The 15817-nt window shown below is 44.4% G+C and overlaps 1 protein-coding gene across 2 annotated transcripts; it reads left to right on the top strand.

Moving 5' to 3' along the window:
- Positions 1-4241: 4241 nt before the first annotated feature.
- On the top strand, positions 4242-15659 carry LOC117747728. Of its 2 annotated transcripts, none has more exons than XM_034557159.1 (7): positions 4242-4375; positions 4612-4733; positions 4824-4934; positions 5355-5408; positions 6408-6566; positions 14234-14356; positions 14571-15659. In XM_034557159.1, exons 1-7 carry the CDS (start codon positions 4273-4275, stop codon positions 14607-14609), a joined length of 711 nt encoding a protein of 236 aa, XP_034413050.1. In that variant the 5' UTR covers positions 4242-4272; the 3' UTR covers positions 14610-15659. The 2 variants fall into 2 exon arrangements, with proteins under 2 accessions (XP_034413050.1, XP_034413051.1); XM_034557160.1 differs by having other exon boundaries at positions 4612-4740; positions 14571-14928.
- The last annotated feature ends 158 nt before the right edge of the window (positions 15660-15817 follow it).

Raw genomic sequence — 15817 nt, 5'->3', positions numbered from 1 at the left:
TCTTTATGATAAACGCAATGTCCATCTAGTAGCTTCTGCGGAGCTTCATGACACATGATCTATATGCTGCAAATATTAGGCACATTTGTGATATTTGGCTATTCAAATAAAATAAAATGTGATATTTTTTTTTGCATCCCCAAAGCTCCCCATGTCATTTCGCCCACACAGAGATGGACTTCCTCCCTCTAGTGGTATTCAGCCCGTCTGGTGGTTTTAGTTTGATGTACTCAGGTTTTGATAGATTTGCTGCTAAGACTTTGTGAATGTCATTTCATTAACGCTTCTCAAAGCATTTAATTATGGAATAGTGGTTGGTATTTTCCATAATCCATGTCCCGGTCACCCTGTGTGATCCACATATGTAGCTGTTGGCAAATAGTCTATTTCTATGATTAAGTAAAAAGAGAGTAGCTCCATGGAGGACTGTTTGAAGTGTACACCGTGGAACCAGCACATTGTGTCTGGGGAAAAACTAGCTGCTGCTAAGTTTTTCATGGGTTTTTTGTACTTTCATTATTTTGGGAAGCAGAAATTTCAAAGGCAGATATCTCAAAACCTGAACAAATCAAATCTATCTGTATGTCAGATACCACTCAAGGTAAGTGAGAAGGTTTGTAAGAACTGAATCTGCAGGTTTTCTGAAAATTCAATTTCAATTCAGTTTATTTTGTATAGCCCAATATTACAAATTTGAGAGGGCTTTACAATCTGTACACATACGACATCCCTGACCTTTGACCTCACATCGGATCAGGAAACACTCCCCAAAAATAACATTTCACAGGGAAAAAAGTGAAGAAACCTTCAGGAGAGCAACAGAGGAGGATCCCTCTCCCCGGATGGATAGATGAATAGATGTCATGTGTACAGAATGAACAGAGTTACAGAGTTACATAAACACATTACATGAATATGACAATGTATGAATGGAACTCCAATCCATGAAACAGAAGGAGGTAGAGAGGAGGGGGGGCGGGGCATCAGCAGGGCCAAGGCAGGAGGCCGGCTCACCAGCATCAGACACCTCCAGGTCCAATGGACCCTATGAGACGTGAAGTCACAAGGACTCCGGGGAGGAAGCAGAGTTAATAAGGTGCAATGGAGAGATGTAAATTCATCCATAAGGAGAGAGAGAAGAGGAGATAGGTGCTCAGTGTATCCTAAAACATCCCCCAGCAGCCTATAAGCCTATAGAAGCATATCAAGGGGCTGGACCAGGGCAAACCTGATTCAGCCCTAACTATAAGCACTATCAAACAGGAAAGTCTTAAGTCTATTCTTAAATGAGGTGACTGTGTCTGCCTCCAGGACTGAAAGTGGAATCTGGTTCCATAAAAGAGGAGCTTGATAACTGAAGGCTCTGGCTCCCATCCTACTTTTTAGGACTCTAGGAACCACAAGTAGCCCCGCATTTAGTGAGCGCAGCTCTCTAGTGGGGCAATATGGTACTACAAGCTCCTTAAGATATGATGGTGCATCACCAATCAAGGCTTTGTAGGTGAGGAGAAGAATTTTAAATGTGATTCTTGATTTTACAGGGAGCCAGTGCAGAGCAGCTAATACAGGAGTCATGTGATCTCTTTTCTTAGTTTTTGTGAGTACACGAGCTGCAGCATTCTGGATCAACTGGAGGGATTTAAGAGACTTATTAGAGCAGCCTGATAATAAGGAGTTGCAGTAATCTAGTCTGGAAGTAACAAACGCGTGAACCAGCTTTTCTGCATCTTTTTGGGACAAGATGTGCCTGATTTTTGAAATGTTACGTAATTATATAGTGATTAGCTAACTATTTGTCTTTTTTTATAATGCACAACATATATGAACCTTGTGCAGACAGACACAGTCAGACAGACAGACAGACAAACAGACATACAGTCAGACAGACAGACAGACAGATAGTCAGACATACAGACAGACAGACAGACGGACGGACGGACAGACAGACAGACATGCAGTCAGGCAGACGGACAGACAGATAGTCAGACAGACAGACAGACAGACAGGCAGACATACATGCAGTCAGGCAGACGGACAGACAGATAGTCAGACAGACAGACAGACAGACATACATACAGACAGACAGACAGACAGACAGACAGACAGGCAGTCAGGCAGACGGACAGACAGATAGTCAGACAGACAGACGGACGGACAGACGGACATACAGTCAGACATGCAGACAGACATACAGTCAGACAAACGGACAGACAGATAGACATGCAGATAGTCAGTCAGACAGACGGACATACAGTCAGACAGGCAGACAGACATACAGACAGACATACAGACAGGCAGACAGGCAGGCAGACAGACATACAGACAGACATACAGACAGGCAGACAGGCAGGCAGACAGACAGACAGACAGACAGGCAGGCAGACAGACAGACATACAGACAGACAGACATACAGTCAGACGGACAGACAGACAGACAGTCAGTCAGACAGACAGACAGACAGACATACATACAGACACACAGACAGACAGGCAGGCAGACAGGCAGACATACAGACAGACAGACGGACGGACAGACAGACACACAGACAGACAGGCAGGCAGACAGGCAGACATACAGACAGACAGACAGATAGTCAGTCAGACAGACAGACAGGCAGACAGACGGACAGACAGACATGCAGTCAGACAGACATGCAGTCAGACAGACAGACAGACAGACAGACAGGCAGACAGACAGACATGCAGTCAGACGGACAGACAGACAGACAGACACACAGACAGATAGTCAGTCAGACAGACAGACAGACAGACATACAGTCAGACATCAGACGGACGGACAGACAGACAGGCAGACAGACATACAGTCAGACATCAGACAGACAGACGGACGGACAAACAGACATGCAGTCAGACAGGCAGACAGACAGACAGGCAGACATGCAGACAGACATGCAGACACACAGACAGACAGACATACAGACAGACAGACAGATAGGCAGACAGACATCAGACAGACGGACGGACAGACAGACAGACATGCAGTCAGACAGGCAGACAGACAGGCAGACAGACATACAGACAGGCAGACAGACAGGCAGGCAGGCAGACAGACAGACAGACAGACAGACAGACAGGCAGGCAGACAGACATACAGACAGACAGACATACAGTCAGACGGACAGACAGACAGACAGACAGATAGTCAGTCAGACAGACAGACAGACAGACATACAGTCAGACTGACATACAGTCAGACGGACAGACAGACAGACAGACAGACAGACGGACAGTCAGACATCAGACAGACAGACGGACGGACAGACAGACATGCAGTCAGACAGACAGACAGACACACAGACAGACAGGCAGGCAGACATAAAGACAGACAGACAGATAGTCAGTCAGACAGACAGACAGGCAGACAGACGGACAGACAGACATGCAGTCAGACAGACATGCAGTCAGACAGACAGACAGACAGACAGGCAGACAGACAGACATGCAGTCAGACGGACAGACAGACAGACAGACACACAGACAGATAGTCAGTCAGACAGACAGACATACAGTCAGACATCAGACGGACGGACAGACAGACAGGCAGACAGACATACAGTCAGACATCAGACAGACAGACGGACGGACAAACAGACATGCAGTCAGACAGGCAGACAGACAGGCAGACATGCAGACAGACATGCAGACAGACAGACAGACAGGCAGACATGCAGACAGACATGCAGACAGACAGACAGACACACAGACAGACAGACATACAGACAGACAGACAGATAGGCAGACAGACATCAGACAGACAGACATGCAGTCAGACAGGCAGACAGACAGACACACAGACAGACAGACAGACAGATAGGCAGACAGACATCAGGCAGACAGACATACAGACAGACAGACAGGCAGACAGACATGCAGTCAGACGGACAGACAGACAGACAGACAGACACACAGACAGATAGTCAGTCAGTCAGACAGACAGACAGACAGGCAGACAGACATACAGGCAGACAGACATACAGACAGACAGACAGACAGACAGACAGGCAGACAGACAGACAGGCAGACAGACAGACAGACAGACAGACAGACAGGCAGACAGACAGGCAGACAGACATACAGACAGACAGACAGACAGACATACAGACAGACAGACAGACAGACAGACAGACAGACAGACAGACAGACAGACAGACAGACAGGCAGACAGACAGACAGACAGACAGACAGACAGACAGACAGACAGACAGACAGACAGACAGACGCACGCGGGGCGGGACCTGTCCGGCTCCATCTATGGGCGGGACTCGAACGCCCAAAAGTTTTTGCAAAACATTTGCAAGACAACTCAACAACTTGTCCAAACGGGAAGTCGCCGCGGAGATCGTGACCATGGCAGGTAAAACATGCTTTGTTCATAGTCGTTCGCCATGTTTAAGTCGAACGTGAGGAAAGGAGGACTTGGAGATCTGTGTAGTTTGTGCAGTGATGAACTCCAGATGTTGTTTTCTGCTTGAGATACGGAAGCTGATTTCCGCCGCGCACGCGTCTGCAATGCGCGACGCGCACGCGTCTCGTGCGTCTTCCGCATGTCAGTTTAATATAGGACGTGAAAGTAAGAGTTGGTTGTTGCAGATGAAGCAGCGGCTGTGGAGGAAGGCATCGGTCCAGCTCCGAGCCCTCTGGTCGCAGTCAGCTTCCAGAGGAACGTCCACAGGAAGGAGAAGTACCTGGAGGCGGAACCCAAAGCTCTGGGGGTACAGTGTGTGTGTCCGTCCGCGTGTCTCGTCACAGCTGTGCACGAGCTCCGTGACCTCAACATAAAGTGTCCTCTCTGCTGTCCCCAGATCACTCAGATTGGCATGAGCGTGTTTCAGATCACCTGTGTGGCGGTGTTTCTGTCCAAAGGCCTGAGCCACGAGCAGACTGACATACCGTTCTTCATTTCCTCTCTGCTGGTGAGCACGTTCTTCACTCACTTATTACACATGAGGTGATGACAATTCATTATTGTACTTCCATAAAGTCGTTGGACTTGTTGGAGAACGATCAAATCAGAGGCTGATATTAGTCTGGTATGGATCAAATTAAAAAGAAACCGCATCCAAAATCTGTCAAACTCCTCTCAAAGGTAAAGTTGTCATGTCCAAGCTCGAGCTCAAACAATGTCATTGTGGCATTCATGTACGGTTCACATGGAACTTCACTGCTATTATTTTATTTTATCCACAAAATCAAACGAGATATAAAATATACCTTCAAAGCAGATTTTATTTACTCACTTCTACTCTTATTGTTTTTAATTCATTGGCTCTCCTGGCTGTAGTCAGGCACTTCTTTCATGCTGTTGGGTTTGTGTGACTGTGTTCTCTTTACAGCTGACAATAGCTGGGAGTGTGGCGGTCGCAGCAGGGAACCTCCATCTGCCAACGGTGAGTTACCCGGCGTGAGAGGAGACAGCAGCATGGTCACCAATCCTCTATCAGTATGTACAGTAACAACTACCAAATACGGATCCCGGCTTCTGCCTTCAGAAACTCCCTCTGCCTCACTCCCAACTCGTCAAATACTCGTCAGTGGTCCCACGCCTCAGAGGATGCATTAGATACCGATCTAGTGTCACTGTTGGATGCGTCATGGACTTTTCACTCATTGTGCATCGTGTCTTTTCAAGATAAACTTTCAACGTAGGCTTATTTAGTTTGTAGGTTTGCTTATGCAACAAAACTACTTGGAAAAGATCATGGTTTGGGTTCAAATAAGTATGTTTGTAACGTACAATGAGTTGGTTTGTTATGTCACTGGCGTGAGTTAGTTAAAGAAAACTACTGTAAAGTAAGTCAACATTGACTTGTTTCACACTGGACATGAACAGGAGTCTCCTGGGTGAACTTCCTGTGTTTGTTTCACCCTCTTTACACAGCATCAGTTGCTCTGAGCATCAAATGATACCCAGATGCTGAGGCGGGCCTCCCTAACCCTAACCCTTCATCGGTATCACGTGCCTTGTCATGAGAAATGAAGACTATTTTGTACTAATGGACTTTTCCTGCCACAAAAAAAGTCACTTCAGTCACTTCCTCTCGAAGAAGTCAGATGAGACACTGGGTAAAGTTGAGCTGGTTGTTACACAAGTCCACTGACCCCGGCTGACTTGTCCATATGTGTCGACAGACAGCTTCATTTAGGGAAGAAACAGTGGAGAGAAGCAACAACTTAATACACCGCAGAGGAGACTGAAGCCGGTTAATCAAGCTGTGACACTTCATAACAGTTGTTAGACAATTTACCTCGTACAATGAGTACATGATTTGCCTTTCAATTTTAATTTCAGGATTTAAATGTCAAGTCCGTTGTCTCCTGTGTTGTCCAGTCTGTAAATGTCTTGTAGAACCAAGCGAAAAATAAAACATCAGTCTTCTGTGTTTCAGCTGCGGGCCTGTTTGGGGATGCAGATTGTGGCCTGTGGCGCCTCTGTCTTCAACTTGATCTGTTCTCTGATTAAAATGGATGTTTTGGCCTACTCCTGCTGGTCTAATTACTATGAATCCAACACCACTCGTTTAGAAGAAATCTGCCGTGACATTGAGGTGAGCTATAACTGTTCGTTATAAGCAGAATGATTTCATGTTTCAGAGTTGGATTACATTACCTGTTCATATCTAGCACATAAAGAGAGTTAGAAACTATCATTTAGTGTTATAATGTTTGCAATGTTGTGTTCATTTTCTTGTTAGAGAATTAGTGGCATTCGAGTCTTGAGAATACTATTCTAACAATTGATCAATGATGACATGTATAGCCGCATGTCGTCATTCAACCGCTGGTTGTCCAGGTGGTGCCCAGCAAACAATGTGGGCTACATAGATAACTGGAAGACTTTCTGGGGAAAGCCTGATCTGATGAGTCGAGACGGCATTCATCCCACTTGGGATGGAGCGCGTCTCATTTCTGCAAACATGGCCAAGTTGATTAACGGACTTAATCCATGACCCAGAGTTCAGATCAGGAAGCAGAAGCAGAGTTGTAGTCTTCCACCCTTCTCTGCACTTCCATTGGAGCAGTTACCCACCCTTAACCTTAACTCTATAGAGACTGTGTCTGTCCCACGGCCACTTAAATTAATTAAATCAAAAGTAACCAGAAGAGGAGTCATACAAAATAACCTCATACAGGTTAACATCACTACTGCCACAGTGCAACAAAAGAAGAGAATTAAATGTGGACTCCTAAATATTAGATCTCTGTCATCTAAAGCTGTATTAGTAAATGATTTAATATCAAACAATCACATTGATTTATTGTGTCTTACTGAAACCTGGCTGAGCCATGAAGAATATGTCAGCCTAAATGAATCAACTCCTCCAAGTCATATTAATACTCACATTCCTCGAGGCACCGGCCGAGGAGGTGGAGTAGCAGCCATCTTTGACTCAAGCCTATTAATGAATCCTAAACCTAAACTAAACTACAACTCATTTGAAAGCCTTGTTCTTAGTCTTTCACATCCAACCTGTAAAACATTACAGCCAATCCTATTTGTTATACTGTACCGGCCACCAGGTCCATATTCTGAATTTATATCGTAGTTTTTATCAAGTTTAGTCCTTAAAACTGATAAGGTTATTATTGTAGGAGATTTTAATATTCATGTGGATATTGATAATGATTGCCTTAGTACTGCATTTATCTCATTGTTGGACTCGATTGGCTTCTGTCAGAGAGTACAGAAACCCACTCACTGCTTTGGCCACACCCTCCACCTTGTTCTTGCATATGGCATTGACATTGAGCATTTGGAGGTCTTCCCACAGAACCCTCTTCTGTCAGACCATTACCTCATAACTTTTGAGTTTATACTCCCGGAGTATACACCATTAGTCAAAAGTTTCTACACCAGATGTCTAACTGACAGTGCTGTAGCTAAATTTAAAGAAGTGATTCCTTCTGCATTTGATTCAATACATTACATTACATTACATGTCATTTAGCTGACGCTTTTATCCAAAGCGACTTACAATAAGTGCATTAAACCATGAGTCCAAACTCAGAACAACAAGAATCAAGCAAGTACAATTTCTTCAATAAAGTTAAACTACAAAGTACTATCCGTAAGTGCCATTTAAGTACTACTAAAGTGCTAAACAACAAAGTGCTATTGGTAAGGGACATTTAAGTGCTCCTACGGCATTTAAGTGCTACCTATTCAAGGTTTAGTCGAAAAAAATGTGTTTTTTGTTTGCGACGGAAGATGTAGAGACTTTCTGCTGTCCTGATGTCAATGGGGAGCTCGTTCCACCAATGAGGAGCCAGCACAGCAAACAGTTGTGATTTTGTTGAGTGTTTAGCTCGAAGTGAAGGAGCTACAAGCAGATTGGCAGAAGCCGAGCGAAGTGAACGGGCTGGGGTGTACGGTTTGACCATGTCCTGGATGTAGACCGGACCCGATCTGTTCGCAGCACGGTACGCAAGTACCAATGTTTTGAAGCGGATGCGGGCAGCCACCGGTAACCAGTGAAGGTCGCGGAGGAGCGGAGTAGTGTGGGTAAATTTCGGTAGGTTGAAGACCAGTCGAGCAGCTGCATTCTGGATGAGCTGTAGAGGTCGAATGGCATTAGCAGGTAGACCTGCCAAGAGGGAGTTGCAATAGTCCAGCCGTGAGATGATCAGAGCCTGGACCAGAACCTGTGCCGCCTTCTGAGTGAGAAGGGGTCGGATTCTCCTGATGTTGTACAGCATGTACCTACAGGAGCGTGTTATTGCGGCAATGTTGGCAGTCAGGGAGAGTTGACTGTCGAGCGTCACTCCGAGGTTCCTGGCAGTCGGAGTCGGAACCAGCACTGAGTTGTTGAAGTTAATAGTTAGGTCGTGGGTGGGAGAGCATTTTCCTGGAAGGAGAAGTTCAGTCTTGTCCGGGTTAATTTTCAGGTGGTGAGCGGACATCCTCTGAGAGATGTCGGTCAGACAGGCAGAGATTCGTGCTGCTACCCGTGTTTCAGATTGGGGAAACGAGAGGATCAGTTGGGTGTCGTCAGCATAGCTGTGGTAGGTGAAGCCATGCGAGCGAATGACAGAGCCAAGAGAGTTGGTGTACAGAGAGAAGAGAAGAGGACCAAGGACTGAACCCTGAGGGACCCCAGTAGTCAGAGGACAAGGCTCAGACACAGATCCTCTCCAGGTTACCCGGTAAGAGTGGTTGGTGAGGTAGGATGAGAAGAGTGAGAGCGCGGTGCCTGAGATACCCAGGTCCTGGAGGGAGGACAAGAGGATCTGGTGGTTCACTGTGTCAAAGGCAGCGGAAAGGTCTAGAAGGATGAGGACAGAGGAGAGAGAGGCTGCTCTAGCAGTGTGAAGCTGCTCAGAGACAGCAAGTAGGGCAGTCTCTGTTGAGTGGCCTGTCTTGAATCCAGACTGGTGGGGGTCTAGAAGGTTGTTACAGTGAAGAAAGGAGGAGACTTGGTTAAAGATAGCTCGCTCTAGAGTTTTGGAGAGGAAGGGAAGGAGAGAGACAGGTCTGTAGTTGTTGACTTCAGATGGGTCGAGAGTGGGTTTCTTCAGGAGAGGGTTGACTCTTGCCTCCTTCAGAGAGTTAGGGAAACAGCCGGTTGAGAGGGAGGTGTTCATAAGTTGGGTGAGAAAGGGAAGAAGGTCTGGAGCAATGGACTGGAGAAGGTGAGAAGGGATGGGGTCAAGGGGGCAGGTGGTTGGGCGGGCAGAGGTTACCAAGGTAAGAACTTGATTGGGAGACAGGGGGATAAAAGAGGAAAACAAGGGGGAAGAAGGTGAAGTTACTGGAGGTGTAGTTATGGAAGATGGATTAGTAAATGAAGAGCGTATGTCGTCTATCTTTTTTGTAAAGTAGTCAACAAAGTGGCTTGGTAGAAGGGTGGAGGGAGGGGGGGGACCAGGGGGTCAAGGAGGTTGGAAAAAATTGAGAAGAGCTTTTTAGGGTTAGATAAAGAGGATTCGATTCTGGATTGATAGAACAAACTTTTGGCTGCAGAGATGGACGCAGAGAAGGAGAAGAGAAGAGATTGATAGGCAAGCAGGTCGCTGGCATGTTTGGATTTTCGCCATTTCCTTTCCGCTGCTCGCATAGTGGCTCTCTCGGCGCGTTTGTAGAGAATGAGATGTGTCCCCAATAGTAGGTTTCATCTGACTACGGAAATACAACTTACCAATAGCCGGTAGCACAACTGCAGATGTAAAAGCAGTAGACCGACAGATACTGCCTGAGAGATCCTGGCCATGAACATTGTAATCTCTACAAACTCACTAGGAGAGGTTGAAATGAGCTCACCATGTTTAAAAAGGCAAGTCAACAAAGAAGCACCTTATTTTCATACTATGTTGATGACTTGTGCTCTATCATGTGCCACAAAATTGACATGGAAACAAGCTCTTATGAAATGCCGTTTTGAAGGGGGGAAACAAACCTGACTATAAATGTAAGTCTTGGTGTAGTCGCATCAGACATCCCTTCAATACCACGTCTCAATGTGACGGAGGACTCCTGTGCTAACATTAGTCCGTCCCAGATTGATCATCTTGTCGATAGTGCTACAGGCTCACTGAGAATGACACTAGACTCGATAGCCCCACTGAAGAAAAAGACAGTGAGGCAAAGGAGGTTTGCTCCCTGGTATAACCCTCAGACCCGCGAACTAAAGCAAACATCACGAAAGCTCGAAAGTATATGGCGTTCCACCAATCTGGAAGAATCACGCTTAGTTTGGCGAGACAGCCTTAAAACATATAAAAAGGCTCTCCGTAATGCCAGAGCAGCCTATTACTCATCAGTAATAGAGAAAAATAAGAACAACCCCAGGGTTCTCTTTAGCACTGTAGCCAGGCTGACAGAGAGTCACAGCTCTGTGGAGCCGTGTATTCCTATAGACCTCAGTAGTAATGACTTCATGAACTTCTTCAATGAAAAGATTTTAACTATTAGAGGCAAGATTGATGATCTCTTGCCCTCAACTACTGCCGATCTGTCATCAAGTGGTGTTGCCTTGGAAACGGCTGTATACCCTGGTGTATATTTGGATATCTTTTCTCCCATTAACCTAGACCAATTGTTCTCAATTGTTTCTACTTCTAAACCGTCTACCTGTCTCTTGGACCCCATCCCAACGAGGCTGCTTAAAGACGTGTTGCCTTTAATTGGCACCTCTCTGTTGGATATTGTTAATGTGTCTTTGCTAACAGGCCATGTACCACATTCCTTCAAAGTAGCTGTAATTAAACCTCTCCTGAAAAAGCCCACTCTTAATTGTAAAAGTTCTGAGAATCTCGAGCTGCCTGGTGCTTGGAAGAAGAAGCTCCTAAGCCAGAGATATATAATAATCATTATTTAATCATAACAAACAAGAGTCATCAGTATACATACAGTCCCGTCCTGGACGCGCTCACAAGGCTTCGCTTCCACAGTCTCCTGACTTAGCCAACAGTTTCTGTCTGGCGTCATCCCGTAAGAGACCAAATTCGCGTCTCACAATTAGTTTTATTCGCAGTCCATTCGCTGAGCTAAGCTCCCATTGGTTAGTGGAGATATTCATGCAAATACCTTTCAGAGACACAGCATGCTGCTGACCAGAGAATAAGACATAAGGTTCACACCTGAGGGTTAGTTCCATTGGCCAGTTCAAAGAATGCCACCATTCTGTTCACTAAGCCAATCGATAAACTGTGGCGGGGTCAAAGCTCACACTTCCGGTCAAGGACAGGAAGTTCCCCTTCAGAATAAAACCTATTATCCTGCCTTCAGAATAAAAGCAACATCTCAGGTTTCAATCGGCATCCCTTTTAACTAAACAATAAAACATCCATTCATTCTCATGCATCATACAGTTAATCATTACATTTGTCATCAACAAACAGAATAATAAAACAGTGATCCTCTCTTGTGCTTTATAATACATTCCTCAGAATATTGCTCAAATTAATTATCATAACTTTCTTTATGTATTAATTTAAAAAATAACCTTATCTACATGTGCAAGTGTATATAAAATCCACTACAACTCAACATAATCCAGAGGTGTTGGCTAACTACAGACTGATCTCTAACCTTCCCTTCCTCTCTAAGATCCTTGAGAAAGTAGTCGCAAATCAGTTGTGTGACTTTCTACATCAGAATAGTTTATTTGAGGAGTTTCAGTCAGGATTTAGAAAACACCACAGCAAAGAGACAGCACTGGTGAAAATTACAAATGACCTCCTAATTGCATCAGATAAAGGACTCATCTCTGTACTGGTATTATTAGACCTTAGTGCTGATAAAGGACTCATCTCTGTACTGGTCTTGTTAGACCTTAGTGCTGATAAAGGACTCATCTCTGTACTGGTATTATTAGACCTTAGTGCTGCCTTCGACACCATTGATCATGACATCCTATTACAGAGACTGGATCAGTCGATTGGCATTTCAGGTACCGCACTAAGTTGGTTTAATTAATAATTATTTATCAGATCGATCTCAATTTGTATTTGTAAACGATGAAGCCTCAATGACCACCAACGTTAATCACGGAGTTCCACAAGGTTCTGTGCTTGGACCTATTTTATTTACTTTATATATGCTTCCTTTGGATAACATTATCAGGAAACACTCCATAAACTTTCATTGCTATGCAGATGATACTCAATTATATCTATCGATCAAACCAGAGGAGACCAACCAGCTCGCTAAAATTCAAGAATGTCTTAAAGACATAAAAACATGGATGACCTGCAACTTCCTGATGTTAAACTCAGACAAAACTGAAGTTATTTTACTGGCCCTGAACACCTCAGAGATCAATTATCTGGTGATGTGGTTTCTGTAGATGGCATTGCCCTGGCATCCAACACCACTGTAAAGAATCTCGGCGTTATCTTTGACCAAGACTTGTCCTTTAACTCCCACGTTAAGCAAATCTCAAGGATTGCATTTTTTCATCTACGTAACATTTCAAAAATCAGGCACATCTTGTCTCAAAAGGATGCAGAAAAGCTGGTTCACGCGTTTGTTACTTCCAGACTAGATTACTGCAACTCCTTATTATCAGGCTGCTCTAATAAGTCTCTTAAGTCCCTCCAGTTGATCCAGAATGCTGCAGCTCGTGTACTCACAAAAACTAAGAAAAGAGATCACATTACTCCTGTATTAGCTGCTCTGCACTGGCTCCCTGTAAAATCAAGAATCACATTTAAAATTCTTCTCCTCACCTACAAAGCCTTGATTGGTGATGCACCATCATATCTTAAAGAGCTTGTAGTACCATATTGCCCCACTAGAGAGCTGCGCTCACGCGGGGCTACTTGTGGTTCCTAGTGTCTTAAAAAGTAGGGCTGAATCAGGTTTGCCCTGGTCCAGCCCCTAGATATGCTGCTATAGGCTTATAGGCTGCTGGGGGATGTTTTAGGATACACTGAGCACCTATCTCCTCTTCTCTCTCTCCTTATGGATGAATTGACATCTCTCCATTGCACCTTATTAACTCTGCTTCCTCCCCGGAGTCTTTGTGAATTCACATCTCATAGGGTCCATTGGACCTGGCGGTGTCTGATGCGTGTTGAGCCTTAGCTCCTCCCATCAGTGTGTGACTGTTAGTGACCTTAGCTCCTCCCATCAGTGTATGAATGTTAGTGACCTTAGCTCCTCCCATCAGTGTTTGACTGTTAGTGACCTTAGCTCCTCCCATCAGTGTGTGAATGTAATGACCTTAGCTCCTCCCATCAGTGTGTGACTGTTAGTGACCTTAGCTCCTCCCATCAGTGTATGAATGTTAGTTACCTTAGCTCCTCCCATCAGTGTATGACTGTTAGTGACCTTAGCTCCTCCCATCAGTGTATAAATGTTAGTTACCTTAGCTCCTCCCATCAGTGTATAAATGTTAGTTAGCTTAGCTCCTCCCATCAGTGTATGAATGTTAGTTACCTTAGCTCCTCCCATCAGTGTATGACTGTTAGTGACCTTAGCTCCTCCCATCAGTGTATGAATGGGTGAATGATGTCAGTGTTAAAGCACTTTAAGATGACGAGATTAAAGCAGTTGTAGAGTAACAGGTGGAGGCAGTTCAAATGTCACTTCACATAAGACAGCAGATTAATTGTAAGTGCTTTCATCACTTACAATATCTGTATCTTTAAAATGAATATTTTTGTGTCCATGTTGAGCAACCTTATCATGTCTGTTCACGCTTTTCATTATTTTCTTTTTGTCTTTCTATATTCTGTCCAAACATAATTTCTGCCAATCGTATCCCTATCACAGAACACCCACTCCCATTTCTTTGCTGAGGTTGTGGTCATCCAGGTGGCTCTGTTGGCCATCTCCGTCACTCTGGCCGCCTACTGCTGCAAGGTGGTCAACTGCTGCTCGCCAGCTCCCAAAATGGTGAGTAAAGGCTGACGTTGTTCTAGCAATACAGCTGTGTCCACATGTGGTTCTATCATGGATACCGCTGGACAACAGGCTTTACTACTAATGCCTAAATATATAGCAACCACACAAGGAAGAGAAAGATGCAGTCCAACATGTTTGTGACAGTAACTTTTAATCAAGCATTCCACGTCTTAAATGTCTTCTTCTTCCTGTTCTGTCCCGTCAGCCGGTGATCACTGTGCATGCACCCCCGGTCCAGCAGTGAGGAGGCAACGTGGACAAAGACCCCTTTTCAGCCCCTTACTCATTTAAATCAATGTTTTTATATTAACAATGGATCAAATGACGATGTGTAATGTGAAACCCTGCCTGTCCAGACACAGTTTGAGCCGATGTGCTGAACATGGAGGAGCATTTGGCAGAGTTAATGGAGACCAAACCAGAGCTAAAAGACGTTCAGCAGATGGACAAGAACACGACGGAATGCTAATGCTGCTCTGATCTGCTGGATTTGGAAAATATGTAACTTATGTATTTTTTGACATAATATTCATAGCAACTTTAGAAAGGTGTTCCACTACACTCAAGTGGTTGAAAAGAGAGAAAAATCATGAACTTCGGAGGTTTAATGATCTGAGGAGGAGCTTAAGAAAGAATTTCAGTATTTCTAGTTAAATTACAATGTTCTCACACTTTGCATGTAACCATATATTCAAGATAATATCCCACTTGAGAATGTTGAAGCTTTTACGCGTCTTAAAAAAATAGTGTTCAGTTACAGAAATAGAAAAACCGCATTGGCTTTTTGTCGAGAGAACCGGAACGATGCCAACAAAAACCCATCATTCCTGCACCTCCATAGAGGCAACACATGAACCTAACGCGTCCACACAAATATATACACATTAATGCTTTTCTGAAAATATTTTTGTTCAGATTAATTAAATTAAATTCTCCCAAAAACTGCCAAATAATAGAAAAAACCCTTTCAGGGGGAAAAAAAGTGAAGAACCCTTCAGGAGAGCAACAGAGGAGGATCCCTCTCCCCGGATGGACAGAAGCAATAGATGTCATGTGACCAGATGAACAGAGTTACATAAACACATTACATGAATATGACAGACATTATGAATAATTAGTAGTAGGCATGGACCACGATCCAGACCTCCACAATCCATGAAACAGAAGGAAGAGAGGAGGGGGATCAGCAGATTATTGATTACTTTATGATGATCATTATCTATCTTATGCTTTATAGATGATTCCTTTGGGATTGCAACTAACATTTAGGGAAAATAAAAGCTGTGTTATAAAAGTTTTGCCTTTTTTTTTTGCCAATTGTGTTGTTCTGCTGGACCGTGAAGAAGAGATGGTAACATAAGATAAACACACACTCTTCCATTATGCTGCTCCACTGGACTGTGTCTCAGAGGCAGGTGGGGGATGTTCACATGTTGGAAGAAGTCATAGTAT

Source organism: Cyclopterus lumpus, chromosome 18, assembly GCF_009769545.1.
Source record: "Cyclopterus lumpus isolate fCycLum1 chromosome 18, fCycLum1.pri, whole genome shotgun sequence".
NCBI lineage: Eukaryota > Metazoa > Chordata > Actinopteri > Perciformes > Cyclopteridae > Cyclopterus > Cyclopterus lumpus.
This window is presented reverse-complemented; position numbering and strand designations above follow the sequence as displayed.

Coding starts and splice junctions, on each gene's coding strand:
- LOC117747728 (XM_034557159.1), top strand. CDS start 4,273: ATGGGCGGGACTCGAACGCCCAAAAGTTTTTGCAAAACATTTGCAAGA. Junction 4,935..5,354: donor TCTTCATTTCCTCTCTGCTG/GTGAGCACGTTC, acceptor TTCTCTTTACAG/CTGACAATAGCTGGGAGTGT. Junction 6,567..14,233: donor AAATCTGCCGTGACATTGAG/GTGAGCTATAAC, acceptor TCCCTATCACAG/AACACCCACTCCCATTTCTT.